At 46.6% G+C, this 26,522-nt stretch overlaps 1 protein-coding gene and 1 long non-coding RNA gene across 4 annotated transcripts in view; one reads left to right on the plus strand and one right to left on the minus strand.

Moving 5' to 3' along the window:
* The window catches only part of MCOLN2 (mucolipin TRP cation channel 2), a 49,554-nt gene extending 23,394 nt beyond the window's left edge, over positions 1 to 26,160 (plus strand). For all 3 annotated transcript variants that reach the window (XM_031679574.2, XM_072974077.1, XM_072974078.1), the window contains exons 5-14: positions 3,953 to 4,037; positions 4,137 to 4,233; positions 5,934 to 6,033; positions 11,232 to 11,344; positions 12,502 to 12,651; positions 14,008 to 14,109; positions 14,218 to 14,340; positions 21,341 to 21,547; positions 22,912 to 23,033; positions 25,354 to 26,160. In XM_031679574.2, coding sequence (XP_031535434.2) covers positions 3,953 to 4,037; positions 4,137 to 4,233; positions 5,934 to 6,033; positions 11,232 to 11,344; positions 12,502 to 12,651; positions 14,008 to 14,109; positions 14,218 to 14,340; positions 21,341 to 21,547; positions 22,912 to 23,033; positions 25,354 to 25,390 — 1,136 coding nt within the window. In that variant the 3' untranslated portion in view covers positions 25,391 to 26,160. The remainder of the gene's footprint in view (positions 1 to 3,952; positions 4,038 to 4,136; positions 4,234 to 5,933; positions 6,034 to 11,231; positions 11,345 to 12,501; positions 12,652 to 14,007; positions 14,110 to 14,217; positions 14,341 to 21,340; positions 21,548 to 22,911; positions 23,034 to 25,353) is intronic.
* LOC140700581 (uncharacterized) lies at positions 4,113 to 6,942 on the minus strand. The gene is made up of 3 exons (XR_012078990.1): positions 6,825 to 6,942; positions 4,876 to 4,933; positions 4,113 to 4,455 (listed from the first exon to the last, which is right to left on the minus strand). It is a non-coding gene; the product is annotated as an uncharacterized lncRNA (long non-coding RNA).
* Positions 26,161 to 26,522: the final 362 nt, after the last annotated feature.

Genomic DNA, 26,522 nt, shown 5'->3' on the forward strand with positions numbered 1-26,522 from the left:
AGCAAATGGAGAGAAGCTGATTATTAATTTGACTTTATTTTAAGAGAGACTGCTTCAGCAAGTTAAGTTAAGCAAGTACTTTTTGACTTAATTTACAACTTGTCAAAGAGAATTTTGTGATGAATCTATTCAAAAGCTCTCAAGAATATTTTTTAAATGCCTAATACTGGGTTTTAGAGTTTCTTGTCTTGGGCACGTTGGAGGAAGCCTGCAGGGGATGCAAAGAGGGACTGAGTTTGACTCCACTGGTATGGTGTTAGAGTTGAAGTAGGTGAATTAGCAGGAGCTGCTCTCCATGAGTCATGAAGTCTGCAGTATCTTAACTGTTAAGAGGGGCATCCTTTGGTATGCTCAGTGCAGGCCCTGCCTGCCTGCTGCTGTCCTGCTGGGTGGATGTTTAGCTGCAGGACTGATGGTACAGCTCAAGCTAAGGGTTTCCCTTCATTCTGCGGAGGGCGCATCCCTCTGTCGCTGGCTCTAGACCTACAGCTGTACAGTTCATCCTCACTGCGGGGGCTGCTGTGAATCCTGTTTTTAAAAAACGTTTACAACATTTAGATGGAGATCATTCCAAGGCAAGGGTTTCACGTTCTATAACGCAGATTTTGAATTCCTTATGTCCTCCTTTCTATGTGTTCTTAGCATGAAGCATTATGTCCGTTTCATCGTTTTCCCTGTTGTTCTGAGAACATACAGAGCCACCCTCCCTTTGCCTCTGGGAGGGTGGATATTTCGCTTGCTGGGGGCTTCTGCCCTCGGAGTGAGATTCATCTGAGCGATGAGGCTGCCGCTCTGATACCAGTGTGTTCTGTTTGAGACCTGACGTTTTATTTAGGGCTTCTGCCAGCCTTTAAAAACATCCCAGTCCTTAGGCTTTGCTGCCACCAGGTGCTCGGTGGCCTCGTTACAATGACCGTAGCATAAGGTCCGCCAGACTTCAAGTTCGAGTGTGTATGTAGATCAAGGGTAACCCTGTTACTACACTTACAGAATCTGAATAACCAAATAGGCTTTTATAAGGCAAATTTTACTCTTAGTGCAAAATTAACTAACAAATGCGGTCAGATTTCTCTGAATTTAAGATGCCATCAATTTTTGAAAAGACTCATCTATCTTAGAAACATTTGAAAGTGAAAAAATTAATGTCTTAGAATGAATGAGATACAGGCGAAGACAGCCTAGTATCTGGCACATAGGTTTTGGACATATTACTGCTTTCAGAGGACAGTCATTTACTCAGATCAGTTTATTTATGTTTCTTCTACTTTACCTTAGAATAAGACTGTTAGAGCTAGAAGGGCCTTGAGTACCCTCAGCTGGGCCTTCACTTTACAGCCGAGGAAGCCGGTGCTAGTCGAGCTCAGTGACCAGGCCGAGGTCACGCGGTGATTCCGTGACGGTGGGTCTTCACTGCTCGCGCCCGGTCACGTGGCGTCACACAGGCGCTTGTGAGAAAGGCAGACCCTCAGCCCCTCAGATCCGTCTCTACCCCTGCCCTACCCTTCAGCAACCAGAGTGATACTTTTTAAAAATTGGATAAATTGGGTCACGTCACTTGCTGGCTTAGAAACCAGGCATGACTTCCCATTCTGTTTAGAATAAACCCACAGGTCCCTCTGGGACTGGCCTCTCGCCTGCCTCTCCAGGCTTCTCATCTTGGCGTCTGCTTCCCTGCCCTGCATCCTTGCTGCTGGTTGAGCTGGTCAAGCTCTTTGTTGCCTGGGGCTTCGTGTGTGCTTTCGCCCTGCCCGGAGGCCCCCCCCCCCCGCCCCAGGATCTGTGCTCAGCTGGGGCTCTTCCCAACCTCTGGTGTCCGTTCAGACACCCCTGCACCTCACAGCCCTTCCCCAGCCAGCTCTCCGGGGGAGGGCTGCCCACCCAGTTCTCCTCCATCCCTTCCCTCCGTCTTCCCAGCATTCTGCACACTGTGAAACTGTCCTGTGTGTATTTTTCACTCTTGCTCTGTCTCCCCTCCTACACTGTAAGCCCCGCACAGACCTCATCTGTCTTGTTCATTGCTCTGCCCTCAGTGCCTGGCACAGTGCCTGGCCCATGAAAGCTTTCAGCAAATATTTACTGAATAAGTGAATGAGTCAGAAAAGCGTGAGTCACGGAGGGAGCCTGGGGCTTCGGAGTTTCTGAGCTAGATGCCCAGAGGTCAGCCTGCTGAGTGTCCCGGTGAAGGCAGAGCTTGGGCCCTGGGACTGAGCACGTGTGGATTTAACTTCTGCTTGGCCAGCAGCTAGCTGTGTCCCCTTAAGGAAGTTTCTTGGCCTCTCCGTGCCTTGGTTTGTCTATCTGTAAAATGGCAGCAGTCGTGTCTCTCACAAGGTTGGCCTGAGGATTGAACAGGATGAGGCGTTAAATGAGAGCGCGTCCCCCAGCACAGTGCCGGCAGAGAGTGAGTCCCTGTATGTCTCTGCTCTTTTTTTTTTTTTTTTTATCATCATCCGTCTTTTCTTATAAAAGACAAGTTTCTTTTGATTAGCCTACCACACCGTACCAATCAAGACCTGGTCAGGAAAACCAACATTGAATTGTTTCTTGATACAAATAGTCCATTTGCCAAACACAGGGAGACACCTGCCTGACACCCACCTTCCTTAAATACTGCGGCTGCCGGGTCCCCCTTGCAGCTCCGTACTTGTTTTTGGCCCAAGGTGCCTGATTTTCATAGCATGTGTCCTGCACCCTCTGAGTGACCTGCCTGCTCGGCAGTGGGTGTCTAACAGCACACAGCAGTGGTGCCCATGCTCCCACGGACCTTATCCTCCCGTGGAGGGGATGGGTGAGCAAATAAAGGGTCACGTCGTGGGAGGAGATTCTCAGGGAACTAGCCAGGGGGCCAACCCGGATTCTCTAGCACCTTCTGAGTGTCTGGCACTGCAGTGGGCCCCGACTTTTCCATTTCCAAGAGCACCAAGGGGCAGCAACAGCCCAGCGAGAGTCAGCCAGGCAGGTTCACACCCTTTCTGCCCTCAGGGTTGGGTGACCTTGAAAGGTGCTGACCACGAAAGTTGTTCATTGGCTCCAGCCCTCCTGGGTTTCCTGCCAAGGTGCTAGGCTACACAATAAAAAGACTGATTTCTATAGAATCAGTCTTTTACAGTTTACAGCTCAGTTTGATTTTATTTGAATGCAACCTTAGTTTCGTTTTCTTTCTTTCTTTCTCTCTTTCTTTATTTTGAAAAAGTACCAGGCTAAACAGAAAAATTGCAGAACAGCACAAGGGTGTCCCTGTGGACCCTTCATCTGACTTTCCCAAATGCTACCGTTTTATCACCTTTGCTTTATCATTCTTCCTACATATGAGAATTTCTCCTGGGATATATGAGAACAAGGTACAGATATGCTGTCTCTCTCTCTGAACACTTGTGTGCACCTTCTCCCAACAAGAGCACTCCCCTCCTGCCTGCTGTGTACTGCTCAGAAGCGCGAGCCAGCGTGGGAACGATGCAGTAACCCACAAGCCCTATTCACATGTCATCAGTTGCCCCCATGTTCTCACAGCAAAAGCCACGCCCAACCTGGTCCAGGGTCACATATCACATTTAGTTGTCTGTATCTTTAGTCTCCTATAATCTGGAGCAGAATTAGGTTCTTGGCTTTCTTCCCTTTTTATGACCTTGACATTTTTAAAGGGTCCCTCCCACAGGTTTTCCTGTTTCTTTACGACTAGATTGACGTGCGTTTGGGGAGGGAACACCACACAAACGGTATGTTATTTCAGGAGACACATGCTGTCGACTTACCTCATCACTGGTGGTGGTGACTTTGATCCCCTGGTTGGGGTGGTACCTGCCAGGTTCTTCCCTGTCAAGTTACCGCTGTAATTAACAAGCATCGTGGGGAGACACTTTGAACTTTGTATCTGCTTCTCGGCACTCTTGGGCCCCCGGTTTCAGCATCTGACTGCTGCCTGAACTGTCACGTTGTCCTTGCACTGCCCTAGACTGCATTCACCTGGACCCCCAGGCCCTCTCCCAGAGCTCTGAGGACTGGAAGAACTCACCCTTCTTCAGCCTGGAATTTTATCGGTGAGGAAGTTTTTAAGTTTCATTGCCCAGGAGACAGGGATGGGGAAAGGCGAGGAGGAAGACTGTGACAACTGATACCTTGAAATATTTTTTATTCAGGCTCTTACAAGTTGAAATCTCCTTTCAACTCAAAGGCATCGATCTACAGACCATTCACTCCCGAGAGTTACCAGACTGTTACGTCTTTCAGAACACGGCAAGTGTCAGTTTTACTGAGCCACTTTTTTACCACCAGCTGATAGATGTATTAGGTGCGGTTGTGTTTAAAACAGTTTTCATGCCACTTTATAACATCGTTGGTCCAGAGGCCACAACTTCTCAAAATGATGCAAGACTGTTTCAACTTTTTAAAACTAGATTTCCGGGTTGAAAAGAGGAGTTTTCAAAGCCGACTTTGACTTCCTACTCCGAATTACTTCTAAAAAAAAAAAAAAGTTTATGACCAGTGTTTTAAGTGTCTGTCATGTTTTCCCACTTTCAGAGGAAGGTCTTTGCAAGTATTGTAGCAAATGTTTTCAAACCTTGAGGCAGAAATTGCCCCCTTGATCTGAAGGCCAGTCTGCAAAGGATCCGCTGTTTCAGCTTTTATTTTGGGAGGGGTGCGCGTGCGCAGAAGAGACTGCTCTGCAGGGGCAGAAACCCGCCCTCTCTCTTTCATGGAGTTCCTCCCTCCCTCCCTCCCTTCCCTTCCTCTCCACCCCTCCATCCCTTTCTTCTTTCATGTTTCTTGAGGGGCAAAGCTGAATGCTAAACTGAAAGTTGTATGTAACTGCTTCCTTAGCAATTCAGACAAGTGCGTCCTTCAGCAAGGATCACTAAGTGTTTCGTGAGTCCCTACCTGGCCGGGGGCAGGTGCCACGCCCTAGAGGTACCGTGGCCCTCAGGAAGCTTGCAGCCTAGTGGAGGAGACAGACAGAAAAACAAGTCACCAAAGGAATAGCAGTAACGATAAACGATAAATAAATGTGGCAAAAGGAAGGATGTCTGCAGCAGAGAGTAGCATGATTAATCTCTCCAGGGTGACCTGCATGTTACAAAACACATCAAGAAAACAGGCAAAGAGCTTGGAGAGCTGAATGTCTAGGTGGTCTGTGATTAAGCCCACAAGTATCTTTGAGCATCTCTGAGCACAAGCCACGTGCACATCACACGTTCTCAGTGTCATCCAGGAATATCATTACGACCAGACCAGAGCATTAAGCTCTCATTTCTCATTTAAGGCCTCATTTCTCTACCTATGAGCTATGATGAAACTTCTACTAAGTCTGGTATTCAAGGGCTCGTTTCCCTCCCCCAGGAGAGCCCCTACAGAACTTCTCTCAGGCTCCAAAATACTCTGCACGTTTCACTCACACACTTAAAGTGCTCGGAACATAACGTGAAAGACTGAAGGCATTTGGAAATCTTAAATTCACCCCGTAGCCTCAAAGCAATCTTTGTCACTTCTGAAAGTCTTATATGTAGCACTTGAAGCAAATAGCGAAATAATTTCCAGCCTCATACCAACCTAGAATTTCACACTCAGAGGACTAAATGAAAGCAAATGCTTGCAAATTCCATTCAGTGTCATAAATGAGGTCTTCGTGTTCTCTTGTCAAAACTGATCAATTCTCATTTTTGTTCCTTGGGTTGGTTGGCTGCTTTGCTTTAGGATTTCTCTGAATCTGAATGAGTGTGGGTTTAGCAGAATTTCAGGCGTTCACCCCTTGGACCGTATTTCTTCGTTGCTAATAGGGAGTTGTGAAGGAGTCAGGAGATGAGGACATTTCCATGCGTGCAGTTGTCTTCGGATCAGCGCGCTGCTTGGATGCTGCTGATGCTTTGAGCAGAGCTGATCGAGCATGTCGGTCGTACTTCCTGCTGAGCCGTAACCTCTTCATATATTTGTGTCTCCAGATTACCTTCGACAACAACGCTCACAGCGGCAAAATCAAAATCTATTTTGACAGTGACGCTAACATCGAAGAATGTAAAGACTTGACCATATCTGGATCCAGTAAGTACGTTGTATGCCGGCTCACTGTGGATTAGTGATGATTTTTAACACTTTATTTTGGGACTTGGGGTGTTTAAATGGTTTAAGGCTCGAGAAAACCACATTGCGAGCATTCACTTCTGTACAGCATACCCCACCAGTGCATTTCTGTTCAAATCAGCGAAGGTTGATTGCAGGTCTCACAGGAGAGGCAGTGTGGCCCGGTGGTTAGGGGCAGTTGCTGGAGCCAGGCTGCCTGCGGCTGGGTTTTGCTTCTGTTTGTTATGCCTGCGATCTCAGATGAATTACTTAACCTTTCTATGTCTCAGTGTCTTTCTCTGTAAAATGAGGGTAATAATAGTACTTGCCTTCCAGGATGTTGAGTGCTAAAGGGCTTGGTATGTAAAGCAAAGCGCTGAGAGCAAGAGCTGGCACGTTGTCACTGGGGGCGCTCTGCGGGGGGTCTGACATGCCTGCGAAATCCCTCCCGTGTCCTGGGCAGGAGTAAGTGAGGGAGGCCAGGAGGTGTGAGGAGCGGGAAAGCCGAGGGCCATTCAGCCGGGGACAGAGTGAGAAATGCAGTTGAGCCACGCTTCTTGGAGAAGGTACGACTTGGTCCGAGCCTGTGACAGTGGAGACAGATCAAGGCCTTCAGAGCCCAGAGAGCAGCCCGTGCACTCCTGGGTCCTTTCCTGAGCCGCCACCTGGAGAAAAGCTCTTAGTCCGCAGGCTAAAGTGAGCCACACAGAACCCGTTCTCATGGAGGGGTCGGGGTGATGTTGACGACAGGTGGTCAGTATTTCTTAACTTACCAGTTTGGTTTAACTGAACCTGCCTTTGACCCGATTATCAGGACAAAACACAATGTAAAACACCTGTGGTTCCTGTTTTATACTAGCTGTAAGTTAGATTCAATCTGTGCCCGTTGCTTTTCAGTTGTCTGAGTCCTCATGATTCTGACGCTCTGGCTTTGAAGTTCCATTAACTGCACTTACTCAGGCCTCTGCTCAGGACACGCAGTTTTAGTTTCTGTTGAAACGTGGTTTCTTTCCCTCAGCAGACACTTTCCCCGACAGAAACAGGTCAGAGGCATCTTTTCCAAGTCCAAGTAGAGGCTGCAGCTATGTTATGTGAACAAAGCTAGCCCTTGTCGCAGCTGAAGTGTGGCTTGGAGTAGTCATTTGATCAAGTGAGTGAGTCAGTCAAGCAGGTTTGCCAGGACACGGCTTCCTTCCCCGCGACGAGGCTCCGCACGGCGCTGGGGAGCGTTACTCGGCTGCACTCAGAACGGGGGAGCTCTGGCTCCCTCCTGTGGCCGCTGAGGGGAAGCGCAATCTCACTGCTAGAAACGCGAACATTTCCACATGCTTCTCCCAGAACTGCACCCTAAAACCAGAATCTGTCCTTAGGAGACCACAAATTTAAAATGATGTGACAAGTCTTAAAAAGCCGAGGTTTATAAACCAGCTTAGGAAGTGGAATTTTTTTTTCCCTGTGTGAGAAGCTGTCTGGTGGATTGATTGCCCTGGCTTTGGGGGAGTGGGACAAAGACAAGGGTGACATCTGCTGGGATCTTTGCATTATTTCCAAAATGTTCTGAGGTTTGCTCCTATTCATGCATTTACCTTGAAGCTTCTCTCTCTTTCTTGTCATTACCTATGTTATCTTGAGGCGAAATATGAGGCAATGTCCATTTTCACATACAAACTTCGTGTTACCTCTTAAGAATTCTAATACCCATTGCCTGTGTGCCACTAATCTTCACTTTAATTTGATTTTACAAATATAGCCATTTGGGCATGGGAGCCAGAGGAGACAGGAATTCATGGATGGGACTCCACACTGATGGGCTGTCCCAGGAAAGGGGGTTTAGTAAGTGTGGGACGCCCTGGTTAGGGTCACGGAGGGGGCCGGGTGGTGTGTGGGGACTTCTCAGGCCCTGGAAGGACTGGGTGCCATAGGACTTCCCTACCCAGGCTGGCAGAGACATCTCTCTGGACTAGTGTTTTACAGACCCAGGTTTGGGAAATGTCCCTGTAGGAATGACACAGTTTCAATAGAGTAAGAAAGCAATTACGATGTTCATAAAATACTTTGTGTAGCACATCAAACTAGTCTTCTCAATAAGTCAAATTAAAACAGAATACAATATTGGTTTCTCTGGCAGGAGAGATGGTTTATCCTCCTAGTTCTGGACCTCAGTTTTCTCATCTGTAAATAAGGCCCACTGCAAGCAATCTTAGGGATTTTGTTATAGTTCTAGGTCAGGAAGGAAGGTACTAGATGCTGTTCTTGCATTACTCAAGATTTCGGTCCAGAAGGAACCCTAATTCAAAAAGACACCCACACACCAATGTTCACAGCAGCACTGTTTACAATAGCCAAGACATGGAAACAACCTAAATGTCCATTGACAGATGACTGTGGTATGTTTATACAATGGAATACTATTCAGCCATAAAAATGACAGCATAATGCCATTTGCAGCAACATGGATGTCCCTGGAGAATGTCATTCTAAGTGAAGTAAGCCAGAAGGAGACAGAAAAATACCATAAGATACCACTCATGTGTGGAATCTAAAAAAAAAAAAAGAAAATAAATGAACATAAATATAAAACAGAAACAGACTCACAGACATAGAATACAAATCTGTGGTTGCCAATGGAGAGGGGGTTGGGAAGGGACAGATGGGGAGTTAGAGATTGGTAGATACTGACAGGTATATATAGAATAGATAAACAAGTTTATACTGAATAGCACAGGGAAATATATACAAGATCTTGTGGTAGCTCATGGGGAAAAAGAATGTGAAAACACATATACGTATTTCATGTATGACTGAAAAATTGTGCTGTGCGCCAGAATTGATACAACATTGTAAACTGACTATGACGCAATTAAAAAAAAAGAGATTTCAGTCCCCCCTCCCAAAAACTGCCCGTGTTCCCTCTGCCTCATTCCATGGGTTAAAAAAAAAAAACAAAGAGGTCTTGAGTTCTTGTCAAGACAAGTTTTCTTACCTACCCATTAGATGATATCTTGGGATAACTTAAACTTCTGAAGTATAAAATGGCTAAAGATGGATGCAAGTGCTCTGTACTCGGCACTGTCCTAAGGAGCACGCCACAGCGTTCACTTTACCTGATTTCCTGACAGCACATGAAGCTGGTGCAGCTAAGCCTCTGTTTGGTACCCGAGGCATCTGAAGCTCAGTGAGGCTAAATAATTTGCTCAGTGAATTTCATTTACCGGCTGTCTGTGCGCAGACCTCACTGGATGAGCTGCCCTCAGAGACACACTCGGCCGTGGGTGCTCCTCTGGGGTTATTTATAAGTCCGTGGACACACCCCCATTTTTCTCTTAAATGCCTTCTCTGCAGTGGCGTCGCTGTGGAGCACCCTGACCTAAGACTCTCCTGCAGGTTGTGTGTCCCCAGCCCTGCTTCCCTCTCCCCTGGCCTTTCTTCATCCCGGTCCCGAGCCCATCTCCTCTCCTAATTCCCAAACGTGGCCACGCAAGCCCCATCCTTCCTCGTCCCTGTTTCCCCCTGTGGTCTCTCTGGGTGGCTGTGTCCCCACCCACGGAATCGGCTGCTGCTGAGTCATCTCCTCTTGCTGTGAGTGTTCAGCAGGCTACCCAAGGCAGAAAAGGAGTCATCCTTGGTTGGCCCTTCTTACCCCCGGAGTCCCATTAAAGACCAGGTTGAATCTCTCCTCTTGGCCTCTGACTACTTTGTGCTTGTCTTTCTGTGCCTTCTCTGCCTCTAACTTAGCTCAGACCTTCACCAGGACTCACTTAGGTTATTTGGTGCTCTTCTTATGTTCTGTTGGGGTCTCTGCATTTATTTGTAAGCGTCCTGAAGCGTTAGGCTAAGCACAGGTGTTGTCGTGTTGGACAAAATCCATCCGGTCCCTGCCTCCCAGAGCGAGTCATTTACTGGGGAAGGTAGACATTGAATGAGGCCGTAGCAACTCCTGTAAGTGTTTGCTGTTGTTATTTGCATGGGGATGTTCCAAGTGCTTTTATATTTGAATTTATTTAATCCTCACAGCAGCCCTATGATGTGGGGTTTTTTTATTCTACCCATTTTTTGGATGAGGAAACTGAGGCTACTTCACCAAGGTTCCACGGCTTCTGAGTGCAGAGCCAAGATTCAGACCCAGGTCTTGGGCTCTAGAGACCATGTCCATTCCTGTTTTACACTGTCTCTGTGCTCCTTGTGGTGCTGTCTTTGAAGAGTTCAGTGGCCATCGAGTGAAGGGGAGAAAGTGGAGCTAGAGGTGTGGACAGTGCTCTGATAGGGTGTTGGGGGGTGACTAATACAGATGGGAATTCAGGGAATTCTGTTCCGGAGACGGAAGGTATTCAGTGTGAAACCCAAGGCTGAATAATCCAAACACATGTGATGAGGAGGGTGCTGTTCCAGGCAGAGGGATCAGCATGTGCAAAGTCCCTGAGGCAAGAAAGAGAGAGAGAGAGTTTTAGCCTGGTAGGAGCAGGGAAGGAGGACCAGAGTAGCTTCAGGGTGGAGCCGGGGTGGAGGCAGCAAGTGGCAGGTGACAAGACCACGAGGGTGGGCGCAGGCCAGGCAGGGGACAGCCATGGTCGGGATTTGGGACAATCCCATGAAGTGTGAGAGAAGCTAAGGTTACAGTTTCATCTTCTTCTAGTACGTTCCCCGTGCACCTGTGTCCCAAGACAAAAATCTGACTGCTCCTCTCCTTCCTTTCATCCCAAGCGGTTCTTCTTCCCACATGCGGAACAAGCTTGCTGAATGGCACTCTTCGCCGAGAAAGCGCAGAGTAAGGCTGAGGAGCAGAAACGGGGTTCTGGGCGGTGGGATTTTACGGTGCCTGTCCCCTCGTTAATGGAGAGCTTGGCGCTGGTGTTTTTATGTGAAAGAACTCCGAGTTTGTCTGCAGTCTTGCCTCTTTTGAATGGAGCCCAAAAGGACACCCTTCTCTTGAATTCTATTCTACAGTAAAGATTTAGAAATATATTTTAGGACGCCTATTAAGAATTTATGTTTTTGAATGTGTAACTCTTAACACCGGGGCGTGATGACCGTGTCTGTGAACTTCTGAGTGAGTGCAGCGTGATTGTTCTTGAGGTTGAAGCCTTTAGTACTTGGACTTACTTTCCAGAGGCCATCTTATTTTGGAAATTATTCCCACGTAAGGTGTGTTTGACCTTTGAATTCTGTTTTTGTTCCTCCAGTTCAGAAAAATACTCAGTATGTCCTGGTGTTTGATGCATTCGTCATCGTGATTTGCTTGGCGTCTCTCATTCTGTGCACAAGATCCATTGTTCTTGCTCTCAGGTTACGAAAGGTAAGTGTGTGTTGGAACTTTCTCCCTCCCCTCGTGGCCTCCGCCTTCAGTTGGTCCAAACAGTGGGTCCCCGACATTGGGTCATCCTGCCCTTTCTGGGGCCCTTGATCGAATTAGATTCCCGTGAGTGATTGTCCCTGCGAGGCATTCATCAGCCTGAGATGCGAGAGTAGGTCCGAGCTCCTAGCACGCCAGGAGGACTTGGACGATTAGCTGCTTAAACCCAAGCCAGCAAGCGCAGGTGCACGGTGGTGAGCTCTCAAGCTTTTGAATGTTTCTGGAATAAATGAGACCCTTTTAAATTCAGGAGTGATCTTCAGAACAGAGTAATAATATGTGTGGGTTTCACCTTTTGTCTACAAATCAAAGTTCATTTGGACAAGGAAGTATGGTAAATGGGTTATGACGAAGCATAAAATGCTTTATTTTTAAAACAGTTCTAAAATTCTCCCCTGAGTTTCGCTGTACCTTCTTATCCTCAGGGCTCTGGAGAATATATATAATCCAGCTCCCCACAAATCTTATTCTGATCTGTGGCATGTGTATAAATACAGACTGGGTCTGGGGAAATAGGAAGTCATCACAGTGCCATCTGTGGAGCAAGGAAGTAGTCTACACTCTCTTTTTCCAATTCTTGACCTTTGTCAGTTTATTTTGTAAATATCCACTTGTCTTACCGCACCCACCCCCCAAATCCCTAGCTATTCTGAATCCAAGGTCGGGGTCTAGGTTCGGCCAGCGTGCTGGGGGGACCCCGGGAGCACGTGCTCAGAAAATGGGAGGCTGGGGCTCAAATCCTGGCCTGGCCTCCCTGTGTCTCCGTTGCCACCTCAGGAAGGTAGGGCCAGGGGTGCCTGTTCGCGGGGCTGCTGTCTAGTTGAATGAGCTGAGACTACGTAAAGTATTTGGCACGTACTGTGTGTTAGCGATTTCCGCGAGAGTGTCGGAGCTAGAGCACCGTGCTCAGCGTCCGAGTTAGCTTCGCTGAGTTAACCGGAATGCTCACCTCTGGCGGGGGCAGATGGTGGAAGAAGTGTGGCGGTGATCCCCACCCGCGAAGTCAGGACCCACCCAGGTGGGAGCACTGTCTCGCCCTCGGCTCCTTCCAGAGAGCAGTGTGGTTTGTAAGAAATGCTCTTTTGAAATATTTGCCGCAGAGATTCCTGAACTTCTTCCTGGAAAAGTACAAGCGGCAGGTGTGCGACGCCGACCAGTGGGAGTTCGTCAACGGGTGGTACGTCCTGGTGATCACCAGTGACCTCATGACAGTCATTGGCTCGGTGTTGAAGATGGAGATCAAAGCCAAGGTGAGGGCAGCCCGTTCGAAGCCTGGCGTGCTTCCTGCTCTCCTGGCGGCCTCCGTGCTGCAGGACAGGCGGTCCTCACCGAGACTTCCCTGACGCACACGCTTTCTCTTTTCCTCACACCTCTTCCATGGGCAGCATCTTCAAAATATGAACGGAAGTTTGGGAAGATCGGTTGCTGGGGTGGACTATATTTATGTATTTATTTACTCAGTTGCAAAAGGAGAGCTGATCAGAGAGCTGATCCTGCCAAAATCCAGGGGTGCCCGACCATGACCGATGGGTGTGCTGACAGATGGGGGTGAGGGCAGAGATCTTTGGGTCCCCACCAGGCATCTGGCACTTTGTGTAACTTAGCTGATTTAATCTCATGACCAAGTCTTGACTCTCCCCTTACCCACTGCCCCGGGCTACGCTATCTGTTAGCAAATCTTTCCAGAGTTACCTCCTGACCACAAAAGCACCTCCCTCTTGTCCATCCAGCTGCTCTGGCTCCTTCAGGCTGTCTTCCTCTCTGGCCCAGACTGCGACAGCTGACTCTTCATTGGCTGTCCTGCCTTCAACCTTAGACCCCTCAGATCGATGCCCACAGCTGTCAGTGTGATTTTTCTGGAAGTATCTATCTTGCTGTGACAATCCTTTCTGCCTCAGGGACATCCTTTGGGATGAAGCGGCCTTCAGTGTGGCCTCTAGGGGCCTTGTCACCTCGCTCTGCCTCCCTCCCACCCTCGCCCTCCTGACCCACCAGTGCTGCCCCTCTGGGACATCTGGCAGGCTCTCAGCGCGTGCCTTCATTCAGTCTCTGCCCGCTTCCTCGCAATGCTCTCCCTGCCAGTCCTCCAGGCCCAGCACTGCTCCAGGGTCATGCCCGTGGGAAGCCCTTGTGTGTCTCTCGTTGCACGTAGCATATAAGAGTTGTGAGAATTATATGAGAACTGCATGTGTGTGTGTGTGTGCGTGCGTCTCCTCCGTTAGACCTGGAGGTCCTTGCAAGCAGGAAGTGTTAGCAAATCATGTTGGAGCTTTCTTTCAAAACTAACTGAAAGATATCATTTAATATTTAACAAACACCATTGGTTTATGTTCTTTAATGCCCAGGTCAGTGGTAAGTGCAGTTTCTACTTCAGGATATCATTTGAACAAAAATTCTGCTTAACCACTTGAAATACTAAAAGGAACTGAGAAACACATCTAGAATTGCGCTCGCTATTATCTCCTTCTGCAGTTGAAAAACCCTCAGAATCAATGTAGAGAAAGAGGCAGGCAGTCCGTTCTTTTTTTCCCGTCTGTTTAAAGGGAGGTTCATAAGCTGAGTGGAGTAGAATGTTTTACTCATATGTCTGTCTTTTCATTCCTTAGAATCTCACAAATTACGACCTGTGCAGCATTTTGCTTGGGACGTCCACGCTCTTTGTCTGGGTTGGCGTCATCAGATACTTGGGTTATTTCCAAGCCTACAACGTAAGGATGTGGGCACTGGGGGCGTCGCTGGGATTGTGGTTCATTTCTTCTTTGGGTTCCAGTAGCAACTTTTTAAATCGCCCCATTCTGCTGATTTTTTTTTTCTAGGTGCTCATTTTAACGATGCAAGCCTCACTGCCAAAGGTTCTTCGCTTCTGCGCGTGTGCTGGAATGATCTATCTGGGGTACACCTTCTGCGGCTGGATTGTCCTCGGACCCTATCACAACAAGGTGTGGAGCACTAAGTCTTCCGTCTGCACAGTAGGCACCCGAGACCCTTAAGAGTGCGCTTCTAGCTCTGAGCTTTGTCCCACTTTGCTCCTGCACACGCTCTTGACATCAGCAAGCACGTGTCTTTGCATCGGCTTTCTTTTTCTTTCCCCTTTCCGGATATTGAAGTGACTTTGGGATATTGAAACAAGCCCTGCGGGAAACTAGAGGGCACACTTCATAACTGTCTGGGCCTGGCTCAAGGGGTCACAGGTTAACCCAGCTGATCATCAAATAAGAAATTTTGGACACGAGATCACTGCAATAAAAAGGGAAATGAAGTATTAAAAAACCTTTCCAATTTAAAATATTAGGGTTTTCATCCAGAATGACCATACTAGGCTTATGATTAAAATGATAACACACCTTTGTCTTTGCAGGTGGTTTTGGTTACAATGTCATCTTAGTGCCTTATTAAAGATCAGTATCCTAATCTCAGGGACATCCAAGTTCTGTTCAGGTGTTCTTGTGTTAAAACGATTTTAAGTTTGGTTGATAGATAGAGCAGGAAATAAAATTAGGTAGGTCTTGTTTTCAAACCAGAAAAAGTAAAAGTGGTCATTGCATCTTATAGTTTTGCTTCCATGGGCCTCCGGCAGTTGGAGCAGCAGAAGCAACAGACGTGAAAGTAACAGCGCCCAGCCCTCGATGCTTGGTTGTGCTGCACGTTCCTGCCTTCTCTCGCACTTAATCTCAACGGTCCAGGGTGCTGTTATCCTGGCTTAGGTCCTCTGCAAGGAGAAAAGAAGCAAAAATGTAAAGGACTGCACTGACGCTGGTATTAACAGCTCAGCCATACGTTTTGACCTTGACAGTTGCATTAAACAAAAACATGATCAAATCTGGTTTACAGACTATTCACAAGGAGTGAGCAATCCACAAAACCCAAACTCCCGGCATGGTCCTACTAAAATAAATCCTGGGAACTTGGCCGACACCCAGGCTTTCTCCTCTTTAAGTGTCACATTTAACATGTGCAAAGAGAATTACAGTTTTCCTTCCTGAGACACTGTATAAAGCAACAAAGTGACAGTCTCTGGGTTAATAGTAAATCTTGATAATCTTACTGCTCTTCCAATTCCTTTCCACTGCCTTAAAGGTGACTCATGAGTAAAAATTGTTATTTGACATGATCTCTCTGATCTGGAGAACTTACTGCCTTAGTGCCCAGGAAAATTGACATTTTTCTTCCTTATCTGCCTCTTGCTCTGAATGCCTGTCCACATATTTGTCACTAGAGGGCAGTGTTGCACCACGTGGAATAAACACTGAGCCTAAGACTCCTGCTTTAATTCACAGGGCCTCGGGGCAGGTGGTCCCATCTCCTTCGCCCTCCGTCTACCGTACCCCGTCGTTATTCTGGAAGGTGCTTGGAAAATGTTGCTTGAATTTTACTAAAATAGCTACCATTCTCAAATGCTATGTGCTAGACAGATGTGGTGCCCACGGCCCCGTCCCCCAGTTGCTCCCCGCCAGTAGCCCTATGGGGAAATACTATTATCCTTTTACAGAAAATAGGGATCTTAATATGTTAGGTAATTTTCCTGCAGTTGCATAGCGAGCAAATGGCAGAGACAGGGCTCACACTCAGGTCTGCCGGACCCCAATACACACGCTTTGACCAGTACCCAGTAGAGCTTTTCTTGGTATTATTTAAAACAGACCATTACTAAAGGGCATTTCGTTTGGCTCCAGAGTAGATCAGCCTTGAGAGGAGAGCCAGTCTTACTCTCTCTGTGTGTGTCCAGGTGACTTTGTGGACAATGATGTTACTTGCTTTGTGAGTCTGACTGCATGTTCTTATGTCAGTTGTGTCCCTTCAGAGAACTCAGGTGAGACGGGGACGCTCTGGATCAGCGCTATCCCATAAAAATATGACGAGGGCTACAAATTTTCTGGTAGCCACGTTAAGATTTTTCTTTAAAGAAACAGATGACATTGATTTTGATTATACATTGTATTGAACCCAATACATTAAAAATATTACTTCAGCATGTATTCAGTATAAAACATTGAGATATTTTACATTCTTTTTTTGGGGGTGCTCAGTCTTTGAAATCTGGTGTGTGTTTTGTCCAGACAGCACATCGCAATGTGGACTGGCTGCATATCAGATACTCAAAAGCCCCACGCAGCTAGTGGCTGCCATGTTGGATGTGGTGTCTCTCACCTCATACCAGCCTTCCACTTCCCCCTGGAGGAGTCGGGAGATGAGATCTGTATCTCTGGGGTTGCCTAGCAGGTCTGTTTATGACCTCCATCTCCCATCTCTAGCCAGGCTGATACACTGGAGGGAGGCATAGGTAGGTTAATTCAGCGAATGCACTGATCAGAAGGAGGAGAAACCTTCAGGCTGGCTCTGGGCTTTTGTGCTTTTCTTCTCTGTATTATTTCTTCTTTGAATCTGAATTTAGAAATGTTTACTGCTCCCTGCACATCTCCCTCCAAGTTAATCCAAATCATCAAGTTTTCGGTTCTGCCAGCCAGTACCTCTCGAATCAGAAGAGCTTTAGTATTGTCTGAAGCCTTGAAAACCTGGGCACCATTGTGAGCATTTTCTCGAATTTCTGGAATCGCAGCAACCCTGGGTGTGGAAGCTAACTCTTTCTTTAAACATACAAATAAAAACCTCCAAAGAGGCGGGATCAGGGAAACTAGAATTTCACCCTGCTGTTTGACTGGCAGCAGGAATCCTACATTTTAGCTTCCGGGTTCCTGTTAGACATCAGATTTCAATGAGAAATTTCAGATTTCAACTGAGAGAGTGAAAATACAAGAAGTGTCCTGTGATGTTGATCCCAGCACTAATGGACGCTGGCACAACGCTCTTTTCAGAGTGTCTGGGCCCGGCTGGCTAGAGACGCTGATGTTTAGTAATTCAAGGCGAGGATTCCAAGAACATTACTCTCACGTGGCTTTGATGTTTCCAGAGGACTTTTTTTTACTGTGAGGAGTAAATCGTAGACTGGCATTGTCCCCATGTTACAAGTGATCATGAAAAATCAGTGGGCTTCGCTGATGCCACCCACATTACATCTCTGTGCTTTCAAGGCTTCCAGTTTTAGCCAAGCACCTCTCTTATTCCAGAGAACTGTTCTCTGCTTAAAATATTTTACTGGAATGTTGCATCAGGTTCTTAGCACCATCTCTTGAAGGGAATTTTTCTGTCGTTCTCTGACATAAGCCACTACAGGTTATGTTTTCACTCAAATGAAAGTTCTTTTTGGCTCAATCGCAAAATTATCATTTTGTGGAACAAATGCTTGGGGTCTCACTGTGGTCCTCTAGTACCTGTGGGGACGCTTGATGGAGATACCCACTTAATATTTATTATATGTCTTCTGTGCACCAAATGCTATTGGGTTCTTCCATCCCGAGTTCTTGGAGGGCGGGGACCGTGGATTATTGCCCTCTGTGTTCCTCATGTCCAGTGTGGTGCAGAGAACATGGTAGGGGCTCAACCAGTTTGTTGAATGAACAAGAAACACACAATAGTGCCTGCTTTCCAGGGACTTACAAGCTTATAGGAACCAAAGCAATTTCCCATGAAGGCAGTTCTTCTAGACTGGAAGCATATTAAGACTTTATTTCTACTTACCTTGAGTATTTTTGAAGTTCACTTCTACTATGGATTTTGGCCAATGAAACGGACTGGCTGACAGCCACTTCTTGTGTACGAAAGGATAGGGTGTGTACCAGTCACTTACCTTATCAGGTCTCTGTTTTAACTTTTTGGTGGGTTAAAATAAATCTCATGTGCCTCGAGAGGAAGAGGTAAAGAACATTGATGCTGAGACAGGTATTGTGTCTAGACTGATTCTAAGTAACAGCACAGGAGACGAAAGGATGAATTTGCTGCGTGCCCACCAACTGGCAGCTCTGGAACCTGAAACACAGACCAGCGGGGGTTCTTGACACTAAAGAAAGGAACTGGCCAGATTTCAAAAGAAACTATGAGAAGTGTGAATTATTAATGATGCTGTCAGAGTTGTGATTGATGGCCACAGAAACACACTTAAACTTCATTGTCTTAAGGCTAGTGGTGGGGATGGAAAATATTTACTCTAGGAACTGCCTGTCTCACTGGTAACTAATGTGTGTATTATTAAGTGATTTGCTCAGATGGATGCTCCCTCCAGGTCTCTGTGGAGAATGACGCTTGTCCGGCTCTTCAGAGGCATTGCTGATGCAGCAAAGCCATGGGCATGATTCTGTCTGGAGTACCCATGTGCTCTCTCCCCATGCATCCAGCCGTGGAGCAGGGAGGGTAGGAGGGTAGGACGTGGTGTTTGCTAGTTGGTGGGAGGACGGAGAAGTACGTATAAACCAATTAGAAGACCAACCAGTGGTTTACTCTGTGGTTCTTACTGATGTAGAGAACAGAAGGGCTGCCACGGCATCTGTCTTTCTTTTTTTCCCTTCACTTCCTTTTTAAAAAGTTGAAGTATAGTTGATTTACAATGTTGTTAGTTTCTGATGTACAGCATAGTGATTCAGTTATATGTGTATATATATATATATATATATATATATATATTCTTTTTCATTATAGGTTATTGCAAGCTATTGAATATAGTTCCCTGTGCTATACAGTAGGACCTTGTTGTTTATCTGTTTTATATATGGTAGTTTGTATCTGCTAATATCAAACTCCTAATTTATCCCTCCCCAACACTTTCCTCTTTAGTAACTATAAGTTTGTTTTCTATGTCTGTGAGTCTCCTTCTCTTTTGTAAATAAGTTCATTTGCATCATTTTTAGATTCCACATTAAAGTGATATCATATGATATTTTTCTCTTTCTGGCTTACTGCACTTAGTATGATAATCCCCAGATCCATCCATGTTGCTGCAAATGACATTATTTTATTCTTTTTTATGGCTGAGTAGTAGTCCATTGTATACACATGTGTATATGTACCACATCTTCTTTATCCAGTCCTCTGTCAATGAACATCTGGGTTGTTTCCATGTCTTGACTATTTGAAATAGTGCTGCTGTGAACATTGGGGTGCAGGTGTCTTTTCGAATTAGACTTTTCTCCAGATGTATGTAAGGGAGTCTGCCTTGAAGTAGAGTTGGAAATAGTCCCTCAACATTGACTTAATTGGACACAAGAAGAGGAAGAATATACCAGATGAAGAGAATAATTCCATGATTTAAAGACAGAGAAATGGGCTGGGTTTTGCGAGAAGAGGCAAGCACAGAATGTTAATGCTGCCACAGAAGGGGTGGGATGAGACCACATTAAGGGGGAACTTATTCCTACCTTCTTGGTTTGGATTTTCACTTTGCATCCAGACTTTGTGTATTGTTAAGCAAAAGAAGTGACCTGAAGGCTATATGCTATGAAGTTTAGATTTTACTGCAGCTTGGATTGGAGGCTGAAGAGGTGGGAGTGAGGAAGGCTTCCTTGGAAGTTCCTGTAATAAGTGTTGACATCAGAATGGAGTAGACAGTGTGGATCAGAGAAACATCATAGGAACAGACAGAGCTTATTAGATTCTTGAGTGGGAAAGAATAATCAATTCAACACAAGTTTTAAGTGCTTGATTATCTTGGAGAAGTGTTTCTTTGGGAGAAGCCTGGAATCACTAACATATTTGGAAGGAAAGTCCATTTTCTGGGTCGGAGCGGTGATGGGTTTGGGTTGCATGTGACGTAGTAGCACGGCTCCCAGATGGAGATGTCCCAGAGATCTTCATCTCCTGTCCCCAGAGCCACACTCACTGACTTAATGGTCACCCAGGCTCCTGCTGCTAAGGATAGAGTCGGTGCAAAGCTCTACAGTAACTTGTTCCATCTGCATTTCTGAAAATTATATTAAGTTATTATCATTCTTTAGATAGAAGCTTTTCACATTCATCTGATGTTGAGCCCTCTGGCCCCAGAGATATTCATTTATTAAGCACCTGCTGTGTGTGTTTAGTCAACGTGGCAGTCGTTTATCAACCGAGCAAGCCAGGGCAGTGGGCCGCGGGACTCCAGGGTTCCACGCCGGCCTCTGCCCGGCCCCTGCTCCCCAGGGCTGTGCAGCCACCCAGCCAGCCTCCAGCTGACTGCCTCGTGTCCACGTGCCTACTGGGCCCCTCAGGCTCGCCTCATCCGTCCTTCAGTAGTCCCTCCCCTCCCAGACTTACTTCCTCCCCAGCTTCCTCCTCCGTTTCCCCAGATTCCTTGCAATCCTGGGCCCTGCACTCACTCTCACTGGCCCCCCGGCCCCCCGGCTTTTCCCATTCTGGGACGTCTTTGCCACAGTTACCTTTTAGGAACATATATCAGATCCTGCCCCTCTTCTGGTTGCAGTGTTCACTCGTTTCCAGTTTCCTGGATTAATCTGAAGCATCTCTAACTAATCCTGTAGCCTTAATAGGAAACCATTCATCAGCAGAATTTTCTCGAGCTTGTGTCTCTGGCCCATCCACACAGCTGCTGCAGTTCTGTCATTAGAAAGCAGTATGGTGGATTGTACCCTTAAAAATGTTCATCACTTAGATCCAAGAACAGGGAAAAAAAAACACGCTTAGAAATGTCCATTGCGTTGTTCTTCATAATAGCAAACATGATTGGGGTGTCCAGTGACAGGGAAATACTCACATGGGACTTATCCAAGGAATGGTCTGTTTTGTAACAAGTACCCTCTAAGTGTGAATAACGTAAGACTGATGTTAAGTAGAAAAGAAAGAAAAATCTGGATCCGAAATTGTTAGATGATATGACCACAAACATATAAAAAGAACAAAGAAGAAAACTGAGGACAGCGTCAAGGGATGATCTTAGTGAGCGTGGAGGGGAGTTTTGAATAATACTTTCCTGCCTGTGGTATTCCAGATGCTTCCAAGTGCACGTTAATACCTGTGGCAGCAACATCTTCAACAAAGCCAGCAGCTAACCAGTCGCTTCTTGGCTTCTTTGGATAATATGTCTCAAAAACTAATTTTGGTCTCCCCTTTCCTCCCCAGTTTCAAAACCTGAACACAGTTGCTGAGTGTCTGTTCTCGCTGGTCAATGGTGATGACATGTACGCGACCTTTGCCCACATCCAGCAGAAGAGCCTCTTGGTGTGGCTGTTCAGTCGCCTGTACTTATATTCCTTCATCAGCCTTTTTATATACATGATTCTCAGCCTTTTCATTGCACTTATTACAGATTCTTACGACACCATTAAGGTAAGCAATTATCATTATTTCCTGCCAAAAAATGATTGCAAATTCTGTTTAGACTGGAACATAAGAAAATATTACATTTTTTTTTGCTTACTTAAAATACTATAATTTTACTTAGATTTTGAGGTTTTGTAGGAAAGAAGCTTTTTAGATGCTGGAAGTTAGTTTTAAATATGCCCTTAGGACATTGTCTCTGGCACCCGGATCGGAGTAGGTTGGTGTGGAGGTGGGAAGGAGGAAGGAAATGGGTAAGGATGGGCTGAGTTTGGTAAATCAAGTGGTTGGGCTGCCTGCCTCAGCACTGAGGTGCACCTGCCTGCCCGGGGACCTAGACTTTGAGGAGTGAGTTTCAGTGATAAGGGGTGGCCGTCACCCTGACAACCACCCAGACGCCGGCTGACCTCGTGCACTGGATGCTGCTTGTGCGGTGCGGGTGTGCTTTAGGTTATGAAAGCTGTGGCTTTAGTGGCTGTTGAGCTTCCTGCCTTCCTCAGCCACCTGGTGGGTCCTTTAGATCGGGTCTGTTTAACTGATCTGTAGCTTGAAGGAAATCCTGCTGCCTCGGGCGATGGTGCCTCCGCAGCAGATGGTCAGGCTTGGGAAACCCTGCTTGGGGCCAGCGTCTGAGCCACCAGGGGTGCCCTGTCCGTGCCTTGGGACATTGTCCACTTACTGAACCCTTGTCAGACTAACTCAGAAGAAGCCAGTCCGTTGGAAATACTCCTGGGCTCTTTGTGTGCGGGGAGACTCCTGTTCCCGCTGGGACAGGTGTTGGCTCTGCAGCAGGGATGGGCGTGGAGACGGAGCAGCACTCCTGCACTGCGGGTGCCTGTCCTTGACGTGACAGTGTCCTTGTGGGGCCGCCAAGCCCCAGGGCCCTGGTGGGTGACCTCACTAAGAGCAAGGGGAGGTCCCTCAGGGTCTGTGTGTCTGCTGGGAGGAACCTACTGCCTTCTGCCTCACTAAGCAACCAACTTCTACAAAAGTAGAGGAAATAGGGATTACTTCCCAGCCAGACGCTACTTGGGCAGCGTAGGGGAGGGGAGATCTTACCTGGTCTTGCAGTTGGCATCAAAGCTCTAGATGGCTGTCTCCTTCACTCCTATTGACCTGCCCCTCCACGGCCCCGCTGTGCTTCGCTGTCTGGCGTTCCCCTCTGGATCGCTCTCTGTTCCCATGGTGGCCCTGGCTTGGCCTTCAAGGGACTGACAGATCGACTGATCATTGTTAATACCAGTTCTTGGATCTGAGCTAGCAAAGCGGAAGTTTCATTTTAGCAGTTTCATTTTATGGGTTTGGTTCGTTGACAAAGGGAGCAATTTCTCATGCTGTGTAAGTAAGGTAACAACACTGTGCACTTTTTAAAGAAATACCAACAGAATGGGTTTCCTGTAACGGATCTTCAGGAATTCCTGAAGGAGAGCAGCAGCAAAGAGAAGTGTCAGAAGGAGTCCTCACCCTTCCTGTCCCGCGTCTGCTGCCTGAGGAGGTCAGTATTGTGTTTAGTCAGGTCTCCGTGCTCCCGGATGAGACGCTCTGCTGCCTGAACAGAGAGTCCTCCCAGGGCGAATGCCGCACTCAGCAGCCAGCTGACTGTGGGAAAGAATGCGCCCCTCCTTGCTTTCTTCCCCCAGCAACTGGCTTTAGAAATGAATTGCTTCTTATACAATAAAGTAGAAAGCTGTGTGACATGGTTGAAATCTCCTGGGAGTATCACGAGACTCATGAGAAGGCACGAGCTATGTCCCTGGAGTCAAGAGGGGGAGCTGGCCCAAGGAGCGGTCAAAGCCCTTATTTGCAGAGGTAGAGCTCTGCGCACGTGAAAGGTGTTTTCCCCATTTCAGTATCTGTGGTACCGATAACCTTTCTTGAGCAGAGCAGGAGACCTGCTTGGGAGGATGCTGAGCGTGTCCTTGGCTGGAAACGCAAATCAGTGGGTCTTCATGGACCAGCTGCCTCTCGCTCTCTGTTCATCAGGGCACTTAACAAAAGTGGTCTGGACCTGGTGGCAAAGCCTCCACACAGTGGCCTGGGGACTAGAATGGGGGTCGGGTGAGGATAATTTTCTTAATTGTGCCCATGTTCGTTTTCACCTGAAGTCTAGGGCCAGGAATCCCCAACTAATGTGTTCTGAGAAGGACTCTAAAACAGATTCCTGGAGGAAGATGGGAGAACGTAATTGCTACTTAAAATCACAGGATGTATTTTCTGTTAATCAATTCATACCGCGTCTTGGGAATGAAATGGTATGACTGAGCCTTTCCAAAGAATGTCTGGTAAATATGAAACGAGGTCTTCTGAGAAGAGTTTTTAAGTTTTTAAAATCCCATTTTATCCTCTCAGAGCATTAAACTGTTGCCATGGAAGCCGAGATAAAGGGAAATTAATTTTCTCAATAGGCAGCTGCCTCCAAAGAGGTACTTATGCAAGTCTCTCAGAGTTGCTTTTCTAATACGTAGTTAACTGTAAAAAAAGAAAAAAAAACACAAAAAAAAGACCCATATGAACATGTAGTTGTGAATTCTGGAAAGTAGCTCTAAGGTTTTGGTGTTTGATTTTTGGACCTTGGTTTGTACCACAAAAAGCCCCAGGAGGCTGTTAAATATTTTCTTGTGCAGCCATATGGAATGAGTGAAAGATTTAAGGAATGGGCTGGAAGACTGATAAGATTGGGTCTGAATGGTGAGAAGATCAGAGCAACCTCAGCAGAGCGTTTTCCCTACGATGTGCTAAGGGCTGTGGAACAGGTGCCTCACGGGAAGAAGGATCTGCCCATCGTGAGGAAGGAAAGAATGAAGTGGAACAGGAGAGTCCACAAAAGAACATCAGGTGAAGAGCTAGGATGCTGAAGAAAGAGGACGTCAAAGATGAAAGCAGAAGTGGCTGTTACCAAAGGCGATCATGGGTGAAGTCAGCAGATCAGTTGTAGCTGAATAGCTAGATTAAAGCCTAGGACCCACGGGGCTCCGGACAGACCCTGCAGAGAGTCAGTGAAGGTCATGGGGCCTGATGAAGGAAATGGCTTGTATGGAGGCAGACAAACCTTGGAACAAGTGATGGCTTTGAATGTATTAGAGATTAAGTACACCTGGGTGTATTTAACAGCTGGGACCCTGAAAATGGAATAAAATTGAGAAAGGCTATGAGCGGGGAGTAAATATTGGAGAAGAAGCTCACTGAGGGAACCTGAGGAATCATAGCATCACAAATAGTGGTGTCTGGGTCCCCCTTCCAGTGCCCGGGACATACAGCCCAACGATCACAGCTCCGCCTCCTGCAGAGCGTGGTCGGGTTGCTCTTTTTCAACGAAGCAGTCCAGCAAGCACCACAGACTATCAGGCCTCTAGCCGGATGATCAGAACACCTGGTTCTTGTTTTGGACCCTGCCAATTCCCCATGACCTTTCCTAAACCTCCTGGCTCCTTCAGTGTCACCTGGGTGGAACAGACGGCCTTTGCAACCTCTTCTAGTTCTGATGTGATGGGTTCTTTGGAAAGATGCGCTGGGTTGAGCAGATGCAGAGTTAACCTTTCGCCTCCCCTACCACAGCGCAGGAGGAAAATCTGCTGTTCTCACCGCTTTGTCGAAGGGAGACCGAGGGTGGACAGCTCCTCCAAATTGCCAAAAGCATCCAGTCAAACCACAAATAATGTAAATTGTCCTTCGTGTGTTTTCTTCCTCTTATATGTTGCACTCGGCATATCAACAGCCCCTGTCTGCCTAGATGGTAGACTGTATTCCTCTTCCACCTCGGAGATTTTTAAATCCTTGTTCTCTTTTCTCTTTCTTTCTCCCCCTTTCTGTTACAGAAGTAGAAGTGATGACCACTTGATCCTTGTTAACTGAAATTCTTCTTCTGAAGATCATCAAGTTTCAGGTCTCTGTGTCCAGTGAAATGCAGAGGGACTCCAAATGGCTTGGACCAGCACTTCTAAAAATACTGATTGCAGAGTGGGATAGAGGACTGACTGTCAGCTGGCTGAATAGAACTGAAGTCCCAAAGTTCCTTTTTATAAATGTGGATGATAAAGAATAGACCACAATGAAATACTGGGCATTAGTGTGACACTGAAGTTCTGTATCAGTCTTCTCATTTACGACATCACAGTGTTGGGATGGGGAAAAAAACATTTCAGAGTGTGTAAAACAGTGACATTTAAAGATCTGAGTTTATCATCAAGTAAGGGCTTGTTTTAAAAGTGATTCTTGGGTTAGAAGACATTTGTTAATTTGTGGTCTGCACAAAAGTGAAATTGGTTTCAATGCCAATTTAGAAACTTGAAGCTTGGAGAACTATTAAGCCATTTAAAGATTACACTTAAGTCAACAAAAAGACCTCTTGCAGTGGACATTTCTTGGGCTCTTTTCCTGTGGCCTGCTTCTTCAGCATGGCGTGAAGAAAATGTCGGCAACAGTGGGCTGAATTGGAAACAGGGTCTTTGGACACCTCGTCCCTTGTGCTGTGTTGATTGTACACACATGACATGTGGACGTTAGAGTTCAGCGGTCGTCTCTCGTTTTAACAACTGAACGCCACAGGGGCGGGGGTTTACCCTTGTCAAGAAAGAAGAAATGGTATTTTTCTCCTAAATAAATTAAGTTTATTTTTATCATAACACATGGAGCTACTGCTATTTTTTTTAAATGTACTGTCTTTTAACCTCTACCTAGTGAAAAATTCAGAGCACATCTCTGTCAACTACTGGTCTCCTAAAGGGGTTTCCCATCTTCTTAAAGGCAGTGAAGGCGATGTAGAAGCTAGCGCATAGAAGTTGTTCAATAAATATTTATGGTAATGACTTGCAATTAAGCTCACTTCATGCATGGATTAATTTCATTCTTGAGCTCTCTTAGGGGTCAACTATTTTACACTTATTGGCGAGGAGCAGAGTTTGAATTAGGCAGGACTCTCGTCCCAGGTCTCCCCTTCTTTTTCTCCTGTTCCTCCCACCAAGCCCCTCCCTGAGTCTTTCTCATG

Source organism: Vicugna pacos, chromosome 13 (genome assembly GCF_048564905.1).
Source record: "Vicugna pacos chromosome 13, VicPac4, whole genome shotgun sequence".
In the NCBI taxonomy this organism is placed as follows: domain Eukaryota; kingdom Metazoa; phylum Chordata; class Mammalia; order Artiodactyla; family Camelidae; genus Vicugna; species Vicugna pacos.